The 25288-nt window shown below is 34.6% G+C and overlaps 1 protein-coding gene across 1 annotated transcript in view; it reads left to right on the plus strand.

The window, feature by feature from the left end:
- Window positions 1–2470: 2470 nt before the first annotated feature.
- LOC111052204 (dyslexia-associated protein KIAA0319-like) overlaps window positions 2471–25288 on the plus strand; it is a gene marked incomplete at its 5' end in the record, with an annotated part of 30524 nt that continues 7706 nt past the window's right edge. Inside the window, 6 exon segments of the mRNA XM_039419849.1 lie at window positions 2471–2615; window positions 17856–17967; window positions 18761–18909; window positions 20010–20200; window positions 21970–22069; window positions 24370–24684. Coding sequence (XP_039275783.1) covers window positions 2471–2615; window positions 17856–17967; window positions 18761–18909; window positions 20010–20200; window positions 21970–22069; window positions 24370–24684 — 1012 coding nt within the window.

A 25288-nucleotide genomic window follows, 5' to 3' on the forward strand; every position in this document is an offset into this window, starting at 1 on the left:
CTTTAGTTTGGGGATGTACAATCAAAATACAGTATTTGCTCGGCGCTAAAAATTATTCAATTCAAAATCTCCACATGGTCTTTATAAAAATTATAAATCTTCTTGCATGACCAATCTTGTACTAGTATTTTCATTTATTATTATTGACGCATTAATAAAAGTATCAACCAACTGTATTCTTCATCGAATAAGTTGGATAAATCAGCGATATACAGTACCGATCATTAAATCTCCAGAAATAATACGTTCTCAAGATTTATGTAAATGGTTCAACTCATTCAATGAAATCAAATTTATTGAAATACAGAGTCTTAGTATTAAGTCGAAGCAGTATTACAGCCTCTTCAACATCTATAATTGCGGAACTAGTCAATGCAGCGGTAAAAATTACCGATTAACAGAGCAGCAGCAGTTTGCAGTGGCTGATAGCAGAATTTGGTATAAGCTCCTCGAAGAGCTGGTAAGAATCATATGCTATTTTTATTTCAGCAGGTGTCAAATTATCAAATATATTCAAATATCTCATGCTCTACCGACAAACAGCCAGCTGGGCATATGTAGGTCAAATACGGCTTTACAGCGTATTATATTTATTTGTATGAATATAATAATCATATAATCGAATATATGTATATTATGTTAGTTATAGCATCAGCGAACGGCGTGTGTTCATGTTCATTCATCTATTTAGTCTCATCATGTACACTGAATACTAGTTGACCGAGCGAAGTGAGGTCTAAGATTCAAGTCGACGGTTTGGCATTTCTCTTAATGTTTAAATGTTTATATGTTGCGCATTTACGGCGAAACGCGGTAATAGATTTTCATGAAATTTGACAGGTATGTTCCTTTTTAAATTGCACGTCGACGTATATACAAGGTTTTTGGAAATTTGCATCTCAAGGATAATATAAAAGGAAAAAGGAGCCTCCTTCATACGTCAATATTAGAGTGAAAATCAGACTATAGAATTATTAATCATAAATCAGCTGTCGAGTTGATTATAAATTGCATGCCATGACGCATGCAATTCAATATCTCAATGTAACTTGGTAAAAAATCAAAAGCTGTGTAGACTATAAATTGCATGCCTCATTGTATGCAATTTTTATGCACTATCAAATAGGATGCAAAGAACTTATAACAGCTTGTCTTGGCGCCTAGATGTCTTCTGGTTTTCTCGCGCTAAATTCCGGAAAGCGTTATATTTATGATAATTAAATCTTGTGTAAGCATGATCTGATCAAATAAATAGTTGGTGTATCAGTGTGGATATGCTCATGGTTTGGGACGTCGTTCAGTTATAAATGTTATTTATTCTATTGATAAAATTTTTGTTCATTATTTGTTATTATATTCTTTAATTTTAATAAATTTTGTATTCCCAATTTGTTTTATTTTTACTTTTTTCATAAGTATTTGAAATCTTTGTATTGTTCATTTTTGAAATAGGTGGTATTTTTGTTGTTTGTATTATTTATTATTGCATAAGTTCGTATTATTTTTATCATTATTTTTCTTTTTTCATTCCTATCTGTACAATTTTTATTGTTAAGGAGGCATATTTGGGGAAACCCGTTGTCTCCATTGTGGATGAATATATGAACTATTGTTTGCGTGCAATAACACATGCAATTAATAACTAAAATAGCATAGTATTGTCTCTCGAACTTTCTCTGCTTTGAACTTGGGCTGTCCTGATGCCTGTATGTCTTGAAGGAGATTAGCTTTTGATGTTAATATTTTTGATACACCAACCCCAACAGCCATTAGCTGTTTTCGCACCGATATCTCGCCGACACGACACACACACACACACACACACACACACACACACACACACACACACACACACACACACGCGCGCGCACACACACACCACACACACACACACACACACACACACACACACCACCACACACACACACACACACACACACAGACTAATAACCGAAAACCACTTTTTTGAATTCAGGGGACCTTGAAACGTATAGAATTTTGGAAATCGGGGTACCTAAATTTTTTTCGAAAAGCAATACTTTCCTTACCTATGGTAATAGGACAAGGAAAGTAAAAATAATAATACGTTCTTAGTTTGACTAAATTTGTACTTATAAACGATAGTAATGTGTGTGTTTATTCAAGCACTGTTGGCTACCTCTGGTTTACATCTGAAAATGCCTTCAATTAATCAGACTGGTCCACCAATTTATTCCTCGGAGTGAAATCCTTAAAAATAGACCATGAAAATGTCGAAATTCAATAACAATAGGCGACCACTGAAGGGTCTCTAAAACTTCTACCTGTTCATCGATTGTTCTCGGCGGCCCCGGCTGGTTTCTTTCACCCCAAAATATTATTTATACTACAGATTATTTTGAAACTATTGATATTTAATATTATTCTAAGAATATATAATAATTATATATACATTAACTATGTATGATACATCTAACTCATTTACTTTCAGAATACGCGTACTCCATATCTGAAACTATCAAATCTGGAAGAGGGCATGTATACATTCATCTTGAAAGTCACTGATGGATCAGAACTCTCTGATACATCTCAGGTTCACGTTTTTGTCAAACCGCCAACCAATAAACCACCTGTAGGTGAGTACTCCAATCTCTATAACTTCATTTGTTCAAGTTCTCCATGGAAAATTAGAATTTTCTATAAAATAAGTTTTCTTCAGCATTTCTACAAACTCCACTCCATTGTTTTAGTGAAAAGTAATAGATAAATAATTGTGAATGTATAGTTTCCTACTGTTGCTATTTTCAATTGCTTCTCGATGTTATTGATAAAATTAACTTCCTAAAACAGTCAACACTTCAAAGTAATGCTGCAAGTAAATGTAAAGCTGTACAAGAGTTACAGTCGATAGAAGTATAGAATAGAATCTATATAATACTAGCAGGCAACCCGTGCTTCGCAAGGGTCTATTTTAGAACTCAACAAACTGAAAACTTGACTTAATGAAATCTAGAAGAATTGAAAATAGGCTTCTTTTAATTAAGAATCCTCGGTTAATTGAAAATTAAGAATCCTCGGTTGATTAAGAATTTAGATGCAACATTTCAAGTAAATCAGTCCAGTAGTTCAGACGTGATGATGCGTCAAACATAATTTTCCTATCCTTTACACGTGTATACGTGTATAAGCCAGTACTTTCCTTCATTACAGTATAGAAGATGATAGATAGATGGATTATCAGTATCTTTGAATTAGAATAACTTTTGGAAGGTTTGAGATATTGATGTGCGGTTTTCACCATACTTTCACCATAAATTTTCTCTTGAAATCCTGTATCGAAATCATGTATCATATGACCACCTTCCAATTTAAAAAAATGAAGTTGGATTCAAAATGGCGGTTCAAAAATGGTGGACGAAATTTGTGTGTGACGGAAAACCTGTCTTTATTATTTGAATACGATTCCCAATCATACCTATCTTCTAATTTTCCTTTTTGAAAAAATGTTCAGCTGCTTCCATACAACAACTGAAAGCATGTCAAATTGAAAACTTGACAAACTGAAAACTTGATGTGATCAAATCTTGAAGAATCGAAAGTAGGCCTATAACCATCCTCGGTTAATAAGGAACCTATATGCAAAATATCAAGTTAATCAGTCCAGTAGCTAAGACGTGATTATGTGTCAAACATAATTTTCCTATTCCGTACGTGTATAAGCCAGTTCTTTCCTTTATTATAGTATAGATTATTATGTTGCTTTGATCTGTGATCAGTATAAATGTCTTGTATCATCTAAAGGTGCGACTACACAAGCTGAACCGAACCTCGAACCGTGCAGCAAACCGTGCATTCCGCCGAACATCGCGCCTTTCAGCGAACATGTGAGCATATATTCCATAAAGTTAAAAATCAGCTGTTAAACATTCGCCGTACCGTACTCCGAACTGTTCACCGTGCCGCTCGCCTCTGTTTTAACTGTTCGCCGTACCGTACTCCGGACGCTGAACTTTTCAGCCAATCAGAGTCCTCCATTACAATTCGCTCTACAATTAATCAACAATTTCATCAACTAACCATAAACTGATTGAAATAAATACTCCATTTTCCATGTATTTAATTGATAGAATCATATAAATCTACAGTGTAGGTCATATTTAAATTCACAAAGAATTCGATTTTTGTTGGCAAGAAACATGTTATTCAATGCAGAAATCATTGATATTTTACTAGATGATAGGATAAGTTGAATAGTTTCCCTTTCAGTGGGAGTTTTGTCAACCCACTGTCACAAAGTGAATTTTGTGACGAAAGGAGAAGCGTCATTTTGCATATGATTTGGATAATTTTATTCATTTTAGAGGAAAAAATAGGGTTGACAGCCGAATTGATTTTGCTGAGCTTAGAGTCGAGTGTTTAAATCATCATCATTCTCCGTATCAGTATCCACGTCGCTTCAGGTAATTGTATGTCAGGACTGGTAGTCCGTATGTTTTTCCTTCTCTGTAGTAAGGTGGCCTTCAGTTTAAAGAGTAATTTTTTTCAATTGAATTTTTATTCTTGTGGGGAAATCCCTGTCCTTTTTGAGAATAGTTTTCTCGATTAATTTTGATCCTTGTAGAGAAATTATTATCATTTATAGTAAATTTTCCTTGCTTAATTTTCATATTGTAGAGTGGCCCCTGTATTTATTTTACATAGCAGTTTCGTACTAGCTATAATTCCTAGTAGGAAATTTCCAATCCTTTTCCTAGAGAACTCAGGTGCAGCTTGAGCTCGTCCTGGTCGAAGTCATTCAGACTGCGACAAGCTTCCTCCTACTTTCTCTTAATTTTTCCTGTTCTAAAATCCTCCCTTATCTCAGTTCCATATTCTAGATCGTTTTTCAGACCCGCGAATCCTTTCTAAAGTTCCTAGAAACCTGTCTTCTTTAATAGCAAATATTATTTGCTGGTTTTCCCTGTGGAAAATTCACGAATTTTCCCGTGATCTCATTTGCAATTTAGAGATCGATTTTGTTGTAGTCCTTAGACTGGCAATTGCTTGGAAAAGCGCATTAAAATCTCTTCCTGAATCTCTGACTCGATATTTTCCTTGTGGAAAATCCTGGAAAAATCCTTTCCTACCCTGACAACGACATACTGTTGTCTTCCCGATATTATTCTACAGACTGTGTCTGTGAAAATCCTTTTCTATCCTCTCATAATAGTCGACATACTGACTATTAATTTAAAAGCGTTTCGGATGATTGAGAGTGATTTCCATTCCCTTAAGGGCTGTTACAGATTAGCCCTTAATAACCGTCGCGCAGTTGCTAGACTGGCGCGGAAATCCTGTTTAGCAGTTTCAGAATTGCTGAAAATCCTTTCGCAGCTACAGGTTCGCAATTCAGAAATCCTACACCTAAAACCCTGTATTATGAACCTTAAATATCCCGTATTGAAAATTTATACCCTGTATTTAACTAGCAGGTCCAGCTTGCTGAGAGCTAGAGCGCAACTGTCAGATTGCGGATTATTGAACAGATATTCATTTGCTGTAGAGAATAATAATCTTATTATTGATTCTCTGTACCGTATACCCTATACCCTATATACCCTATACCTCAGACCCTGTACCCTATTCTCTATAGCTTACACCCCATACCGTACCCTGTTTAACTATATCTTAAATACCACTAACAACTCCATAGATCCATCATACCTCTACCCTATAGCTCTTACCTTAAACCCCATAGAAAAACTTCTTTTCGGGCTCGCAGTTCCAGTCTGCCCGCCGTCAACTCGCAGTTGGTTCAGATTGCGTACTACCTTTACACAAATAATATAATTATTTGTAGGGATCTGATAGTCAGATCTGTCTCCTTGTATAGGGATATCTCAATCCATTTAACACCCATCCTGTATTCCAAAGGCCGAGGGCCGAATCGGCCAGCAACGGCACGGGCAAATACTCTTCCCCTGAAACTAAAAATCTCGTGAAAGAAGCAGAGGGTAAAGAATCAGGATTGGGGGAGAAGCGTAAGTCCTGTATCTCCACCAGTCATTACGGCTACTGACCCCGACCCATATCCGACTGTAGCTAGTCCGCGTTGTAGCAATACTTAGTAATTATTAGATAACCTAGGGCGTGGAATAGGGTATCTTAATACCACAAAACTCATTTTTCACTTGAAGAAATATCGAAAAGGTGCATAGGACCTTATTTTTTTGTTCAGCTTGCCAAAATACCCCTCATTTCAATATTAAAATTTTCGACTGACTGTACTACAGTGAGTCAATCATTCTATCAGGGCTCGAATAATTTTGGGACTGTAAATTAAATAAAAATGGAAGAGAATAATTTATTTATGTAAGAATATCAGAACCTTTATTCAAAGCCATATTAACTGCACGCGTATTCATATTGCCGATTACAGCATTGATATGTATACGTTTATTTAGCACTTTGTCTCAAAAAACTGTTCCAGCTGAAAAATTAATAATCCATGCCACATGTAGGCCTATACATTGCATCAGAAAAACGAAGTTTCAAAACTATGTTTTTTCTAAACAGATGTTTTTGAGATTATCTCTTTGATGCAGCAGTTTCACATTCACTATATTATGGTATATTGTACATATATATATATATATATATATATATATATATATATAATATATATATATATATATAATGTATATTATATCTGTATATTATACATGTACATGTGAAAATAGAATTTATCTCTTTCCTGTATAGGGCTACTTGTAATATAAATATAAAGAAATAATTGAAAATCTCTGAGATTTTCAATTATTTTCTTTATATTTGAAAATAGAATTCCCTAGAAAGATGCACATTTAGACAATTAAGGTTTCCATCACTTACATCTCTCGAGCTTTTTGAGACCACTCGACTTCTCTCTGCAGATCCATACTCATCACTCTGCACCCTTAAAGATTGAAATGTATGGTCTGATAATTCAGAGTTCTTTACTACAACAGTGCTATCTACTATATTTATTATGATGTTATCGATAATTGTTCGAGTGTCTCTAGTGATCCTAGTAAATTCACAAACTTTTATTGTGTCATTTTCGGCAAAGATGTCTCTAAAAGCATCGCTCATTGGGTTCTTTACATGAAGATCAACATTAAAATCTCCTGCTATTACAATTCTATTATACTTCTGTGTTAGGTATTGGAGAACTGTATCCATCTTGTCATTAAAATCATTCCAATCTCCGTTTGGCGATCTATATACTCCAACAATAGCAGTCCTCTCTTTACCCTTTCCTATAACTACAGATGTAATTTCAAAATTCATTTCAGTTGAAAAACGGCTCAAAAATGACAGTTTCTGAGCTCTAATGTTATTCTTTAGCAGTATACAAACGCCTCCACTCCTATGCAGACTTCTACAATAACTAGCACTTATTTTATAGCCTCCAAAACTCAATTGAGAAAGTTCCGCTTCCTTGAGGCCGTGTTCTGAGAATATTACATCATCTGGATTTTCCACTCTTAGAAAGATATTAATTCTATCTACTTTATTGCTAATGTATTGGATGTTCTGGTGCAGAATGATGCAACCCTTTGACACAGTAAAGTCTCGAATTATATGGGCGTCTCTAAAAAATCATTTCCCAAAAAATATTCAAAATCGGGATACTAGAGCCAAACATACTAGCATCTCCATTCGTGTTGCAATCATTCGTTACTAATTCATGATCTAGTGTTTGTCTTCTTTCACTGGCTTCAATTGAAGGAGAAAAACTATCATCCGAAATTGAAGACAATGATAAATCTATTTCTTTTTCTCTGAAAGTAGCTGGTTGAACGCACCCCGTTTCCGATTCAACTCCTTTTTTCAACTCATTTGTTAACACTTTTTTGCCTATTACATTCATATGCAATCCATGGATTGTGTGGAATCTTCTTGGAAAATTAAACAGCTCAACCAATTTCAAAGAGTAAGTTTTCGCAATATTTCTAATCCCCTCATTGTACGATTTCACTAGTCGGTGTATGCAAGAATCCCTGGGTAGATCATGTCTGAAAGGAATTGTACAAAGGACAATATTAGTGTGACTATTCGTGATTATAATTTCACCAATCCTTTCAATCATCCTGCGTACTGTATCGCAGTCATCAGAGGCACTGATACTGTTAGTGCCAGCCAGGAGAACTATGAAATCGTTGTCTGTGAATGCCTTCACCTCCTGACTAGCACCAACAGCATCCAACACAAAATCCAGAGGAGCCCCCGGATACACATTACCCGACACCAGAAATCCCGATCCCACAGATTTATGAAGCATGGAGGGAACAGGCCTTCCATGACTTGCTGAGAACAATAACACCCTCCTCTTCACCGTCCGTGACGATATAGGCGTAACACCCATCTTGATAGTGCGTGACAACGTAGAAGACTCATCCCTTCCACTCCGCCTCACCCCATCAATACCCAACACTCAATGCCCACCCTTGAAATTAGACCCATCATTCACCAACTCACTCCCACTCATCCTCTTAGTCAGCCCATGATTCACAATCTTTGTTTTTGAGGAGGAATCTCTCATTTTCAAATTCTTACTTTTACTTATTTCTGAGATTTCACTGCGCAAGGCTGTATTATCCGCCTCTAAAACCTGTATTGTAGTTTTCATCGAATCAACTTGATCCAGGAGAGATACATTTTCTAATTTTAGCTCGGCAATGGTATTAGTGAGTTCTCCTTTCTGTTTTTCCAACTTTAGCTTTAGTTCATCTACCTCATTAGTTAAAGATTGAACGAAATCGATAAGGTCGTCCCTTTGTTGAAGAAGTTCGACCGACCTTACTTCGAGAGTATCGATGTTCGACTTAGAACCTCTAAGATTAGGAGTATTCACTGCCATATCGCGAACACCCGTATTAAAAGTAATGTGACTCACATCTCCAGAGCAGGAAGATGATAAAGGAGTGGGAGACTTGGCAGAAGGAGGGGCGGTAAACCCGTCACTGTTAACCAAAGGTGAAGCCGGTGCAGAGGACTGTCCTTCATTATCAGTTATTACTGAATCCTCATTAATCGAGTCATTAAAAAGCTTAGCCCTCCTCTCACTACAAACAAGTAAGAATAGTTCGTTTCAAGCTAACGCGGCGCTTGCGAATCCAAATATATACATCGCGCGTATCCCGTCCAGTTCCGGGACAAGCGCGACAGATATCCTGAGCAAGGCCGCACAGGGTTTACAAAATTATTCACCCGTATACTACGCTTACAGGGACAGACTTGGAACACATTGAATTTGTTTGCCACTTACAAAATAGAAATAATTTATTAAATAAATAATTACCACTTTATAAAATTGTTCTTTATGAGAAGCATAGCAAGTAAAAAACGATAAGTGAAAAGACTATTGTGAACTATACAAGAACAGTACGATACTAGTAACAAAATTAAAAAAAACAAAACTTGAAAAAATATCAGAGAAAATTTATTTACTGTTACGAAACTGTTTGCATAAGCGAATAAAAAGAAACGGCTAATTACGTTGTTTAATTTATTTTGTATTAGAAATTTAAATCTACTTTTAATAACACGAAGATATAATGCACTATTTATCACAATTAATTTGAAATTGATTTTAGAAGATGAGGATTCTATTCAATTACGGGAAAGATTGAGTATGAAATTGAAAATAGATTTTTTTATCATGAATTTACTCAGAAATACTATTTAAACTGTTATTACGACTGTATTAAAAAAAAATAATAATAAAATAAATAAATAAATCTGTAACTAAAGTAAGATTAATGGATCCAGTTAAAATAAATTTTAAAATGCGTTTATCAACTAGAGAAATTTACGTTAGTACAAGGATTGATAATAATAATTAATTACGGTATTAGACTAACATTTACTAAATGATGTTATTAAGATTAAAAGTTATTTTAATATTTAATGACGCGAAAAAATTAAGTTATAATTAAGGTTATGAACACAATATTCTACTTCTGAAAGCAAGAAACGAAAGGAAACAAGCTATCTTATCTGAGACGGAGCTGCACCAAAAACAACCGTCCGCTACCACTGACTTCACAGAACTGAGTTCTACTACCCAATGCACGGAATCCTTGTTTTTCGGCCCTAATTTGAATGATGGCTTGCAACCTTCTTCTAATTTTTGTTTTTCTATCCCTGAATTGACAAAATTTTTGTTATATATTTCTTCAGTTACCTCTTTGTTAGTGAGATCAGATGGAACATCATAAACAATTATCCTGGGTTTTTATTTTGGGGCTCAGTTATCTTGATTTGATCATTATTTACAGCTTTATTCTTCAATAATTTCTTTTTGTCCTCAAGAGAATCCAGAACAATGAGTAAACCTCCTCCTCTAACGGGTACTGTCTTTTTTATTTTAATGTCATCATTTCTCGCGATGTTGGTTATCAGTGTTCCTTTTATTTTTTCACTGTCTTGTTTTTCATTACCGGTGGAATTTGAGGGTTTAATTAAGACTACCTGTTCTTTTGGAAGGATTTTCCTGACTTGATTATTGGACTGGGGATCGCTTGAAGTAGCTTTTTTCGGTAGTTGTATCATGTCTGCGTAAGTAATAGGCCTGTCTTTATTTTTAATTTCCTGAACAGATTTGCTTATGTCCTGTAATGAGTCGTGAATTTTCGGTTGCCCTAAAGAATCACTTATTTGGCTAATAGTAACTGCTCTCGTTTCTACTTTAACGATTACCAATGCTAATTTCTGAACTAATTCTAAGAAATTATCATATAAAATAAGTTTCCAGCTTATTTCCAGTCAGTCGCCGGACAGTTGAATTTGCTCTTGTCTTTTTTAATATTATAAAATTCTGAATACAATGAAACCATCCGGAACTCTCTATATCTAATGTGTTCTGAGTTACAAAAACGAGTAAAATTTCAACAAAATAATCAATTTAAATGAATTTTAGTTTTCAATTAACAATATCTTCCAATTGCCACAATTCAAATGTATAATTCAAAATCCCTCTGGGCGTAATTTTGTGCGCTTTCTGGTCTCAGGTTTAAGAGCTTAAAATTACGCCCAGAGGGATTTTGAATTATACATTTAAATTGTGGCAATCGGAAGAAATCGGAAATTTTGCATGCAAAATTTGTTATAGGCTTCTCTAATGTATTCAAACAATATATTAAAAAGTCAGAACTACAATATATATTGCAAACACCAATGTATACACCGGTAGTGACTACCGGAGTACAACGGTTTAAAGGGTGAAGGGTAAGTTAGGGAGTTTCGTTTTTTCTTCTAAATTTACTTTTTTATATTATTCGAAATACAGGTGTACAGTATAATCGTGTAATGGTGCTACATTAATTTTGATGAGAAACATACTTGTGCACTTTTGAAATATTGTTTTCGCCACACTGCACAGAAAGCAGCTGTTTTCCAGTCCCTACGTAGTAGATCTGAAAGACATTGTTTCAGACGACTCTCCTCTGACGTCAGAACAGGTTTCTTTCCAGCTGCTAACATGGAACTAAGAAAGGTGATCAAAAAACAGCTGATCAAAAAACTTTTCATTATTTGTGTTCATTATTCAATAATTAAAACATTTATAATAATATCATCTTATTGTCATTTGAAAGAATAAAAAAGTATAAACTCAACCTCCCACATAATTGAACATCATCTTTTAGGTTATTTAGACAAATCAGAATAAAAAATAAAAATACTTGGACAATTTCCTGATATTCAGATTACCTCAGATTTGCTAGAGCTATCACCTTCTACTTCTGCTTTCGGAAGTGCTTAGTAAAAAACTATTCTCATATATATTGTTTATCTGTGTGTGGCGAAAAATAGCGTTCGCACCACGGGCAAAAATGTTTTTCCGGCTCTCAATCTTTTCTAGTCCTCGGCCTACGGCCTCGGACTTGAAAACCGATTTCGAGCCGGAAAAATCCCATTTTCTGCTCTAGGTGCGAAATATACTATATTTAATGATATTTTTTTCCAAATTGACCCTCCTTCTGAGTAAACCCATAGACCCACCCCCCCATATATTTTTACACCACAAGTGCACTTCTCAAAGAAACGCGAAAGATCGCTATTCAAAAAGGCTATCGTTTTGTATTGGTTAAGGATGGTAGGATACTGGCTAGGAAGGAGGAAGGTAAGCAGCCAATACATGTGAGAAATGAGAAAGATTTTGTGAAACTATAGATGGCCGAATTATTTTGTTTTAAGTCTTACTTTGTAACTATGAAGATATTTTTCTATAACACTAAGTTATGTTTCGCAATAGGCCTATTATTTACATTGTCTAATGATAAACTGAGAAAGAACTATATTCTGATTACTTTAGAACATTCGGAACATGAATTTTATTATTTTTTTGGTGTTTTTCTAGATGGAAACTATGATTTTATGACTTTTATAGATCTATTTTGTATAAAGATGAACAGAAGTTCAGGTAGAATTATTTATTATTTCCAGGATTTAATTTACTTCATATTGTTTATGAGAAATCGTCAAATTAAATATGTATCTGAAGAATACAATATCACTAATAATTATAAAACTGTTAAAAAGTTGAATTCAAGCGAGATTAGTTTTTTGTCTTTGCTGATTGATTTATTGAAAGATAGCTTCTTGGTATTATTTTATTTGAACGGCCAAAGGTATATAGAACGCAATTTTGAAAACGTTCAATCATTTTTATTACTATGTTTATTGTAAATTTATATAGAATGATTCCAAACAGCTTTATTAGAGCCGAAGATCCACAAATTGAACAAGAACAGGTTGATTTGAATATTTTTATCAATAAAATAATTGTATTCTACATCATTGTCACAATATTGTCAATAATTAGGATTTCAATATTGGTAAGACTCCATTATCCTATTAATATAAATCTTTATCTTATCGTGTGCAGTAGGTGGCTAGCCGAATTTTTCATGAGTAACGAAGTTGTTATTTTATTTTTCTACCCAATCCAATGCCTTTTGAAGTAGGTGATACAGTTGATGTTGGTATCTATGATACGCTGGAGGTTCAAGATATTGGTAACTTCAAGCCGGATAATTATTTAAATAGTAATACAGAGAGTTTACTCAACTTATTGCATATGAACATAAGGAGTGTTAATAAAAATGTTGATCAATTTATATGTTACCTGAACCAGTGTGAAACAAAATTTCATGTGATAATTTTATCAGAAACATGGATAACTGAGGACTCTCAATGTAATTTTATTATGGATGGATACCGAACTATATATAAAAAATCCAAATATTCAAGAAGCGATGGTATCTGCTTGTTTATTGACAATAGCATCATAGACTTCGAACTGATTGATTTAGAAATAGATAAAGCTAACTCGATTGCAATTACATTCACATTTCAAGATAAGAAGTATACGCTGTTGTCTGTCTATCGCTAACCTTCACTTAATATTGTTGATTTCATAAACAGTTTCGACTCTCTTTTGCAAAATACTAATAATGGAAATACATTTTTGGTGCTAGGAGACATGAATTTGAACCTATTAGAAATTGTAATCTAACGAACGAATACTTGAGTGCTGTTCATTTAAATGGATTTAAATCCTACATAAATATACCAACAAGAATTCAAAATAATACTAAGACATGTATTGATCATATATTTCTCAAAGATAAGAATATAAATCCTGAAAACATATTAGCAACTGTAATCGAATCAAATATTAGGCTACTGATCATTTTTGCACAACCATCCATTTAAATCAGAATAACATAAAAACTAAGAGTATTTCATCGACTTATGATATAGTCAAAATTGATTATGGAAAAATATGTCGTAGCTTAGAAGAAGAAAGATGGGATAAGATATTTAATAACAAAACTGAAGACGATGAGTTAGAAGACGATTGATGAGTTAGTGGATGCTTTTATAAATACACTCACGGACCACATTAAACTTAGCTCACGATCTTTTAAGATACCTCATAAAAGAAAACCACTGAAGCCATGGATAAGTCAGGGCATTATTAATTCTTTAAGAGAGCGAGACAAGATGCATAGGAAACTGACTAAAGAACCATTTAATATTAGATTGAAGGAGGAATATAAGCGATATAGAAACACTCTGAACATTTTGATCAAAAAAGCAAAAATTGAATACTAGGCTATAATCAAAAGTTTCTCATTTATAAAGGTAATATTAAGAAAACTTGGGATTGCATAGAAGAAATTACCAAAACCAAAACTAAAGAATTTGAAGCTAGAATTGAAGCTGTCGTACTAAATAAACATTTTGCAACAGTAGGCCAGAAATATGCTAAAAACCTAATTCAAATATATAATTGAAATTCCCGAAACAATCTCACCTAGAACCTTACATAGCTTTTTTCTAAGCCCAACCAATGTTACAGAAATAAATAAATACATTCATGAGCTAAAACCAAACTCTTCTCCAGGTGCGGATGGCATAAGTAGCATATGTCTAAAGAAAATTTCAAACTATATTGTTTGTCCTCTTGAATTTATAGTTAATAGATGCTTTCTACTAGGATATTTTCCCAGAAAATTCAAAGTAGCCTTCATAAAACCGATTCCTAAATCCAATAAACTTGATGATCCACAAAATTATAGACCTATTAGTCTACTCAGCAACTTGTCTAAAATCATGGAAAAAATTATAAAAGCCAGACTGTTGAATTTTCTTGAAAAAAATGAACTTATTGAGGGCAACCAGTATGGATTCCAAAAAGGTAAATCTACCAAGGATGCTGTGTTACATTTGACAAGTATAATCGACAAAAATTTCAATAGTAATAAAAAAACACTTGCTGTATTCTGTGACTTAGCGAAGGCGTTCGATACAATACCACATTCTATCTTATTAAACAAGTTGGAAATAGTGGAATAAGGGGGATAGCAAAAAAACTATTCGCAAGCTATTTGAAGGATCGAACCCAAATTTTGGAAACTGATATCCAGATTATTAAAGATTATGGTCTGCCACAAGGCACTGTGCTATCGCCTCTTATGTTTTTGATTTATGTGAATGATTTATTGAAACTACGCATTCCGAATGGTATTGCTCTATCTTTTGCTGATGACACTGCTTTAATCTTTTCTGGCTCAACTTGGGATGAAACATTCAACTGTGCAAATCGCGGTCTTTCAGTGGTCAAGTCGTGGTTAAAAAGTCATATTCTAACATTAAATACAATAAAAAAAAATATATAACTTTTTCACCTAATAGAAGCGGTCAACCTTCAGAACATTTAAAACTAATAATACATAATCATAACTGCGACACTCCCAACTGTACTTGTTCAACTATAGAAAGAGTCAAGTCAATGAAATATTTAGGAATTACGATTGATCAGCATATTAAATGGGACATTCACATCCAAAATCTTTGTTATAAATTAAAATACTTGATTACAATATTTTACAAAATTAATCAATTGAAAGACTTGAACATTCTCAGAACAATTTACAATGCATATGCTCACTCAATCTTCCACTACAATATAGAAGTATGGGGAGCAGCCTTTGACACCCATTTCAATAAACTTTTTACTATTCAAAAGCATATCATCAGGGCTGCGCTAGGAAGACCAAGACGCTATCCTAGCAGACTAATATTTGATGAGATAAACTTACCAACGCTTCGCCAAACGTACATTACAAACTTAATTATATTCATAAATAAAAATACATATTTATTTACTCAACGCAATGTCACTTACAATTTAAGACCAGCAAGTGTAAGTGCTTACAGTATAAATTTCACTGCATTGACAACCAGCAATCATCAGTTCAAGTTCCAGAGCGATAAGCTAATAAATAGGATACCAAACGATTTCATTAGGGATAAAATTACAAGTAATAAATTAAATAAAATAAGATCCTGGGTAAAAGAGAATTACTTTTTTAAAATCGAAAACTAAATTATTATAATTATGACTTGTTTTTAACATGCTCAGTTTAAACTTGGCTTTTTTGATTACCTAAAAGAAACATTTTTTTATCATTATTATTATAATTTCTATTATACCTATTTCTATTATTGGGCTTGTTGATTTTTGATTCAAGAATTGATTTTGTGTGTTTATTCATACATATTTTTGGTTTTTGGTTTACTATCTTTTAGTTTGTATTTTAGAATATTATCACGGCAAATGTACCAATAATTTAAAGAATATTTTCGAACTCGTGGCTGGAGCTCAAGGCTTCTTTTTCCAGCCACACCAATGTATATTAGTTGATAAGTGTTATTTTGTAAATTTCTAGTGAATTGGTAAAATAAAAAACACATATTAATCATGTGTTTTAACCAGCGAGGGATACCGGGAAAAACGTGAAATATGCGGGAAATGTACGGGAATTTTCTGAGCCTGATTCAGAGGACACTCTGTAATTTTATCAGTACAAAATTAGTTGAATAAATAACTGAGTTCTTGGTCAACAATATTTTAATATTGGGTATTATTAATAGCGGTTTTTGGGTATTGGTATGTGTGTGTGTGTGTGTGTGTGTGTGTGTGTGTGTGTGTGTGTGTGTGTGTGTGTGTGTGTGTGTGTGTGTGTGTGTGTGTGTTTGTGTGTGAGTTATCATTCGTAACAATGAATTGTTCAAAACATGAATTTTAATTAAATAAAAAAAAACCCATATACTTCTGTATTCATGTTCACGAACGTGTTCGCATGACACTTGTGTTGGATAGCCAAAATTGTAGAGCAAACAGCACGGCGAATTGTAATGGAGGACTGTGATTCCCTGAAAAGTTCAGCGTTCGGAGTACGGTACGGCGAACAGTTACAACAGAGGCGAGCGGCACGGCGAACGGTTCGGAGTACGGTACGGTGAATGTTTAACTGCTGATTTTTAACTTTATGAAACATATGCTCATGTTCGCTGAAAGGCGCGATGTTCGGCGGAATGCACGGTTTGCTGCGCGGTTCGAGGTTCGTCTCAGCATGTGTGGTCGCACCTTTAGATGTTACAGGACATTTATCCAGATCACATGTTAAAGTAACATAATAATCTTTACTTTAATAGAGAAAAGAACTGGCTTTTACACGTACGGAATAGGAAAATTATGTTTGACACATTATCACGTCTTAACTACTGGACTGATTAACTTGAAAATCTGCATGTAGATTCTTAATTAACCGAAGATGGTTATAGACCTATTTTCGATTCTTCAAGATTTGATAAAATCAAGTTTTCAGTTTGTCAAGTTTTCAATTTGTCATTCTTCCAGTTGTTGTATGGAAGCAGCTGAACATTTCTTTTAAAAAGGAAATTAGAAGATAGGTATCATTGGGAATCCTATTCAAATAATAAAAACAGGCTTTCCGTCGCACCCAAATTTCGTCCACCATTTTTGAATCGCCATTTTTGAACCTCCAACCTCATTTTTTCAAATTGGGAGGTGGTCATATGATACATGATTTCAAGAGAAAATATGGTGAAAACCGCACATCGATATCTCAAACCTTTCAAAATTTATTCTAATTCAAAGATAGTGTGATATATAATCCATCTACCTATCATCATCTTCTATACTATAATGAAGGAAAGAACTGGCTTATACACGTATACACGTGTAAAGGATAGGAAAATTATGTTCGACGCACAATCACGTCTCAACTACTGGACTGATTTATTTGTAATGTTGCATAAATTCTTAATCAACCGAGGATTCTTATAGGCCTATTTTCAATTCTTCTAGATATCATTACTTCAAGTTTTCAGTTTGTTAAGATTTAAAATACATCCTCGCGAAGCACGGGTTACATGCTAGTTAAATAAAAACATTGAAACATGAGTATTCAATGTATTGAATTAAAATAAGGGTAACTATTGAACATTAACTGATATAATGATTTTTCTTTGTTTAGCGATTGCTGGTTCAAACCAAACTGTGGCTCTTCCTCAGACATGGGCTCTACTTAACGGCTCCCAAAGCTCCGATGACATTCAAATTGTTTCATGGAAGTGGGAACAGATAAGGTAATTCTCTGTTGAAAAACTCTTGTAAAATGGAAACATAATATGCAGTAGTGTATTGTGAGTGGTATGTGTACACTCTAGACAAGCAAAGAATCAGAAGTGAATTCATCAAATTATTTAGTTGAGTTATCTAAATCAATTCTAAAGACGAACAAAAACACCAGCAGAGAGACGTGTGAACTCATGGAGAGAAAAAAATCAAACGTCTGCATGCAGACCTGAGCAGATATATGAAGACAGCCGGCCGTCTGTGTGCGTTGCAACGTTTGGACACCTGCGGAGGGATTTTTCCACCGTCTGTTGCTTTGTACGTTTGCTTTAAGACAGAAGTGAATCTCAGTAATCTCTGCTGATAATCTTACTAACAAAACAATTCTCTGTTAATTCCACTTTGTAGTCTCATTGAACTGATTATATACGATCTTCCATTATTCTGTAGGTTTGAATCATTTACATCCAACTGATATTGCATTAACTAATGGTCAACTAACTGGTTTGATCAACTAACACTCTTGTTTTCATACAATTCAATTTATAATTACATTCTAAACATCTGATAATCAGACAGAGGATTTTTCAAAAAAGAGCAACCCTGCTCAGTGCTCATCCCAGAGCATACAATAAACCCATAATTCATAGATGCTACTGACTGAGTGAGATTAATTCTTTGTAATTTACTTTCATCGCATTTATATGTCTAATTCTTATATCCCATCCTTAGCCTATAATCAATATGGATCTTTTTCAAGATAAATTCAAAATTTTATCTTAACAAAATTCAATTTTCTTTCAGCGGGCCGAGCAAAATTACTTTTAGCTCTTACAATGAATCCATTACCAATGCCACTGAGCTGACGAAAGGAAAGTATGTGATACAGTTATCGGTTGTGGATGGTAATGGAAATAAGGCAACGGACAAACTTCAAATCACAGTTACTCAAAGTAAGTCTCTTCCATACTATCAAGATGAATAGTTCAAAACTTCATTAATGTTTTTTGTCATGTATTTAAATTTATTAAACTAAGACTCTTTTAGCACGTTTACTTGACATAATACCTCCATTTGAAGATTATTATTTATTCTCTGTATCACATGTTACTACTTCTTGTATTATGTCGTTGAAGTGGAAATAAAATAAATCGGAATTGAATTGAAAAATGTTGAGGAAGATTAAACCTCAATAATATTGCCAATCCCATAAGGTACAGTCCTGAATATATTTGATTTCAAACAGTATCGAATTGTATCTTTGATCTTATAAATGCTAAATTTTGATAGAATTAATCATCTAATAACTCATCAATTTATAATGAATAAACTTTTATTAATGGGTAATTCTAAGATAGGCTATAATGAAGTGTTGATGAACTTCTTCAGGTTATGCTGTGAGAATGAGTTAATGAGCATATTGGGCTGCCATTTCGGATTAATTTGAGGTATTGTAAGCAAGCATACTACAAATAACTTTATCAAAAATCCACTTCAAATAGTCCAATACTATTGCATTTCTAATAGTTTATTTGCATCAAATTGATAATTATCAATTTCATAATTACAATATGGATCATCTTTCATATCTGACCTGTATAGCTTGGATCAAAATAAATCTGTGTAGAGAATCTTTTGACGATTCAATTTTGATTCGCGCTTGTGAAAATACTTTTGTGTTTTCATTGAATACCCTTCAGCTATCAAATTTGGAACTTCTCCATAATTGAAAAAACACAGTTTAAATTTTGCCACATCCACATCTATTAAATTTGTTGACAGGACTGCAGTTTCGTGTTTAAACCAACTCATCTTACTGTAAGCAACACAGTGTTGCTTCAACACGGAACTGCAGTCCTAACAACAAATTAGATAGATGTGGATGTGACAAAATTAAGACTGTGCTTTTTCAAATACAGTACTACTCTATTAATAAACTATTATTGTTTTGATTCTGTTTGGAATTTACTCTGTCCATTATCCAAAACTGATTGAATGAATGTAAACGTTGTCAGAACCAATTGAATGTAACTAGCATGGTTGATTGTTTTAGACAGCAACGCGGCACCGAAGGCGAACGCGGGCGGGGATCAGCAAGTGGTGCTGCCGGTGGGGGTGCTGCTGCTGAACGGGTCGCAGTCTACTGACGACCTCGGCATCGCCAAGTGGCAGTGGACCCGGGAGCCCACCAGTCTCGCCCTCGGCCAGGTCATTGCCGGCACCGACGCATCGCCCACACTCATGGTCAGCACCTACAATCTACATAAACTTAATTATATTTGTTAGATAAATTATTATTTATAGAACTCAATCAGAACTTGACAAAACTACAGGCAATCTTCGGGTACTACCCTATTATCACATTTTATTCACCCATATCTCTCTTTTACATTTTATATTCACATTTTATACCAATACATATTGGTTTGAATTTTAGTTCTGAATTTCATTGGTATTATCTATTATTATTCTTCATAACCATAGCTCTATTTAAAACAATTTTTTTCCATCTTTGTAAAAATGTATTTTCTTTTGTATAAATACTGTTTATTTAAAGAGGTAGATTTCCTTTTCAATTTTTGATTTTTATTATAATCTTGATTTTGTTATGGTATTTATTTGTATTAAATGTAAAGCGTTATGTGGCAGAGAGGACCTGGAGTCCATATTCCGCCCTTAATAATGGCAATCAATCAATCTATACTATATACAGAGTGTCCCACCAAAGTTGTAACAAGTGAAGACCATAGATTCTTCATTAAATTTGCAAAAATAAATGTCCAGTAAAATTTTGTTATATTGACCTTAGTTTTCGAGATATATAGATTTTTGATATTTTCAAGAATCCTTAATAACTAGGGAACTATTATCAAAAATCTATTTTTAAGGTAATGATTGTTAAGAGGAAGGAATTTCCAATAAGTTTCATAATTTGTTTTTGAACTTGTAAGTTTTGGTTTTTGAACTTCTTATGAGCGTTCAAACTGTAAGGAATTGGCATTGAACTCGACGAATGTATTTTTTCAACTTTGAGCACTCGTAAAAAGTTCAAAACATCAAACAAAGGAACAGATAATATGGATCTTTGGAAATTTATTCCTCTTTCCAACCATATCCTTAGAATTAGATATTGACTCATTGTTCTCTAGTTATTGGGTTTTTCCAAAGTATCGAAAAATCTATTCAAAAACTAAGTTCGATATAAGATTTTTTTGCAAATTTCATATAGAATCTATGGTCTTCGGCTGTTATACCTTTCGTGGTACACTTTGTACAAAGGATGCATTTAGCAACCTAGAGATCCCGGGTTCGAACCCACTCAGAGCCAAAAGTTTTTGAAGAGGTCACTCCCGTGTTATCGGATGGGCACGTTAAACTGTCGTTCCCGGCTGAAATATGGCAGTCGTAAGGCCCATTGACGGCTCAAATGATATATTCAGGCGAGGTGGAACTTCCGTCAGGAACTCGGAACTCCCCACCAATAAAAGCCATACGAATATTATTATTATTATAAAGGAAAGAATTTGCTTATGTACGGGATACAAAATACATGTTTGACGCAGATTTTTTATTCATTGAGGATGTTTACTTTCATTTTTGTCAATGAAGTAATAATAATTTAAATAATTGAAACAAAGCTATTCATTTTGTGATACAAAGCTTACGTGAGATAAAAGCCCAATCAAATAGTTTTCATATTGTATATTTTTTACTGTTCTCAATACTTTTAATATTATGGAACTATAAAACTAAATTTTATCAATTTGTGGTTTTAAAAGACCCTTGCGGAACACGGATAACACCTGCTCGTACCCTATAAACTTAACTAACAGTTCATTGGTTATTCAGTATTCGGTATCTTTATTTGTCATGATTTATACAGTTTATTTAGAAAATTAACAACTATTATACAAAACCTTTATTGATCGTTTTAGGTTTATTGATTAATGATTAAGTGATTTTCATTTTTTCTTAATACTATTCAGTTGATGCTGACTTTGAAATGGTTTCAGCTGACGAATGTTGTTGCTGGAAGATATGTATTTCGACTGAGAGTAACTGATGACCAGGGAGAGTGGAGTGAGGACACTGTGTCAGTCATAGTCAAACAAGGTAACAAATCACCATTCAATACTTTTACTTCCTCATTCTATGAATATATATTTGTTTATTTTTTAATCCAGTATTCATACTTTCTAATATAATTCTATTTTCGTATAGTTCCCAATAGTTCTATTTTCTATAGATATGTATTAGTGTTTTTAAAAATCTTATTCTTGGTTGCGCCAACCGGGATCAACTAACAGTCGATCAAACCTATTTAGCATATTGTTCCTAAATTAAGATTAATCCTGCTTGATACAAGTCAGCATAAATTTATGAGTCTCTTCAGTTAGAAGTATTGTACTAACTACACTTGAAAACAGGCAATATGTGGCAGATGTAAAACAGACTCAGATGTCAATTTCAGGCTGGTCGTCTAAACCACTGAAATATGATTTTTGAAGCAAATTGCTGAACGTTTTTTTGGTTTTCCTATATAAATGGTTCCTATCTAAATTATTGATGGAATTGTGGTTTTTGGTTTTCCCATCTAATGGATTGAAATGAAATGGTGGCTCTGCAACTCTCAACTTACGCAAACATAAAAAAACAAGAAAGTTACATTCATTTTGTACTGTATTCCAAATAATTTTTTCTCGTTATTTGTGTTTATCATCTAAAATTAAAAAAAAAGCAAAACACAAAAAACATTCAAATAACAAAAAAGTAACAACCATTCTGTCCTGTATTTCAAATGGTCCAGTATTCAATTTTTCGTTATTTTTGTTTATTATCCAAAATTTTCAAAACATATCGAATAATATCCACTTATTACAATTTAAAAGCAAAGATCTAACTTCCCCAACCTTTCATCTTACCTTAAAAACATAATTAAACAAAACCTTTTATGTTATGATCGTCATGTAATATTTTAGGCAAGACAGCCCTCTGTGGATTGGGGGAGCTTTGAGTCGAACATCGTACTCAAGAATTTGTTGAAAATCAGAATACACACACAGTATACCTGCTTGTCGTAGGAGGCGACTAAAAGGGACCCTCTTTCCAATGCCCTTCTTCCAAAATCCTTCTTCTCCTTCTTAATGCTTTGGAACTTTTCATTTCTAGAATGGCACTTTTTCCATTGAGTTAGCTTTGTGCCATTCTTTCTTTCTTTTTCTATCTGTCGGTCTTCCTTGGCCATATTCTTAGGTGTGATGTGGACCGTGCTGATGGGTGGTGCTTCTATATAGTGTCTAACGGTGCCTGCAGGATACCGGGCGCCCTCCTGTAGTATTTAGCCTTGCCTGGACATGCGGGGCTCTGTCTGGGTTGATTCCATTTCCCTAGCTGTTCGTGGCAACCACATGAACAAACCAAACCCCAAGGCAACTCCAGAAGTTGCCTTGCCTTCAAACCCATCGGGATATGCCCCATCAGGACTGGTTCCTCAATCTGAAATGGATGCTTCAGGTTCACAGTAGGTACTGTTGCACGAGGAGTAGAGGCCTCTTATGTAGAGGCTATCAACATTGAGAAGGTTTCTACTGATCACGACATGGATGACTTAAGCTCAATCACTCCATCCCAACTGGAGAGGGAGGCAAAGAAACTCAAGAGACCAGAGATGGGTGAAACTCCAGGCTCAAATGTGGGTCAAGAGGCTGAGTCGAGATTGGCCGGGCGCCCTAGAGGCAATTTGGCAACCCCTTCCTCAGCTGAAGTACCTACGAAGAATGCCAGGAGTGAAACTCACGTAGTACCAATCAGTAGGACCACCTAGTACCACGTGGACCAAGGACCAATCAGTCTGAGAGACTGCTAAGCATATCACACTGGATTGCAAAATTGCGATTAGGAACTCACGTAGGACCACGTGGACCAAGGACCAATCAGTCTGAAGAGACTGCTAAGCATATCACACTGGATTGCGAGAGGCTAGGGGCATGGAGAAGGGCTCTTTTTGGCTGCAAGCAACCAGGTGATGAATAAGATGTTAGTATAGGGAAAAACTCCTGGATCTTGTAAAGGACACGGGTATTGGTTTGCCCAACTAACTTACTTGGGACACACAACAAGCTCCCGTTGACGTGTGGGGTTCTTTAAACTTTTGGATCCTTGAATCCGGCCCTTCAAACATAACTCATATAGGCAAGACAAATTGAAATCTAGCCGATCTGAGGAACTCTAAAAAAACATAAAGTCATTCTTTTCTAAGAAAAAAATAAACTGATATAATCTAACTATTAATAAATAAACTATAAATAAATAGACTATAAATAATCTGTCTCCTTTTGCAGACAACAAAACATAAATTGTCATTCTTTTCTAAAAAAATCGAAACTTTTGATGCTGACTGTTTGCTGCCGCAGACCCGTATCTGTACCACCTAGTGGAGCTGACGCTGAACATCGAAGCCGCGCGGCTGACGAAGGCGCAGAGCGACAGTGTGATCATGAAACTGGGCCTGCTGCTACATGACGCGGCCAGCCTCGTGGTTCGAAGTCTGCGCGCAGACGTCGCCACTGGCCGTGCCGTGCTCGTCTTCTACGTGCAGACGGCGGCCACCGCCCTCGCCGGCCCTCACGTCGTCAAGACGCTCAAGGACAAGCTCGCACAGGACTCGGTGCTGCTGCAGCTGTCTGTCGCCAACATACAGACGGCCGTCTGCCAGAATAACTGTTCCGGTCAGTGATTCAACATTCAGACTACAGTTGTGAATACATTGATTTCTGCTAGAATAACTTCTCCGGCCATAAAACATTAGTGGGAAGGGCAAAAATGATTTTATTCAAACTAATGTAAAGTTCAAGACTTGCCATTTGAGAATTATTAATAACATCTATCACTTCTTGACAATTACTTCTTTAATATGGCTTCCTCCTGAACGAATACACTCTTGAAATCTGTGTTGACGATTCCTCATTGATCGCTGCAACATTTGCGTTTCGTGGTCCCGTGATCTGCCCACCTGCGATTTTCTGTTTGTGGAGCTATCTCAAATCAAACGTTCTCATAACTTGACCATTAACTATGGTTGTATCATAACAGACAATTCAAAATGAAATTAACAATATCCCAGCTGAAATGTTGCAGCAATCGTTCAGGAATCTCATCACAGATTTCAAGAGTGTATTCGTGCAGTAGGAAGCCATCTTGAAGAAGTAATTGTCAAAAGTTATAGAATATAGATGTTATTATAATTCTCAAATGGCAAGTCTTAAACTTTACATTAGTTTAAATAAAATAATTTTTGCCCTTCCCACTTATGTTTTATGGCGTTTTCAAATG

Source organism: Nilaparvata lugens, chromosome 1 (assembly GCF_014356525.2).
Source record: "Nilaparvata lugens isolate BPH chromosome 1, ASM1435652v1, whole genome shotgun sequence".
Lineage (NCBI taxonomy): Eukaryota > Metazoa > Arthropoda > Insecta > Hemiptera > Delphacidae > Nilaparvata > Nilaparvata lugens.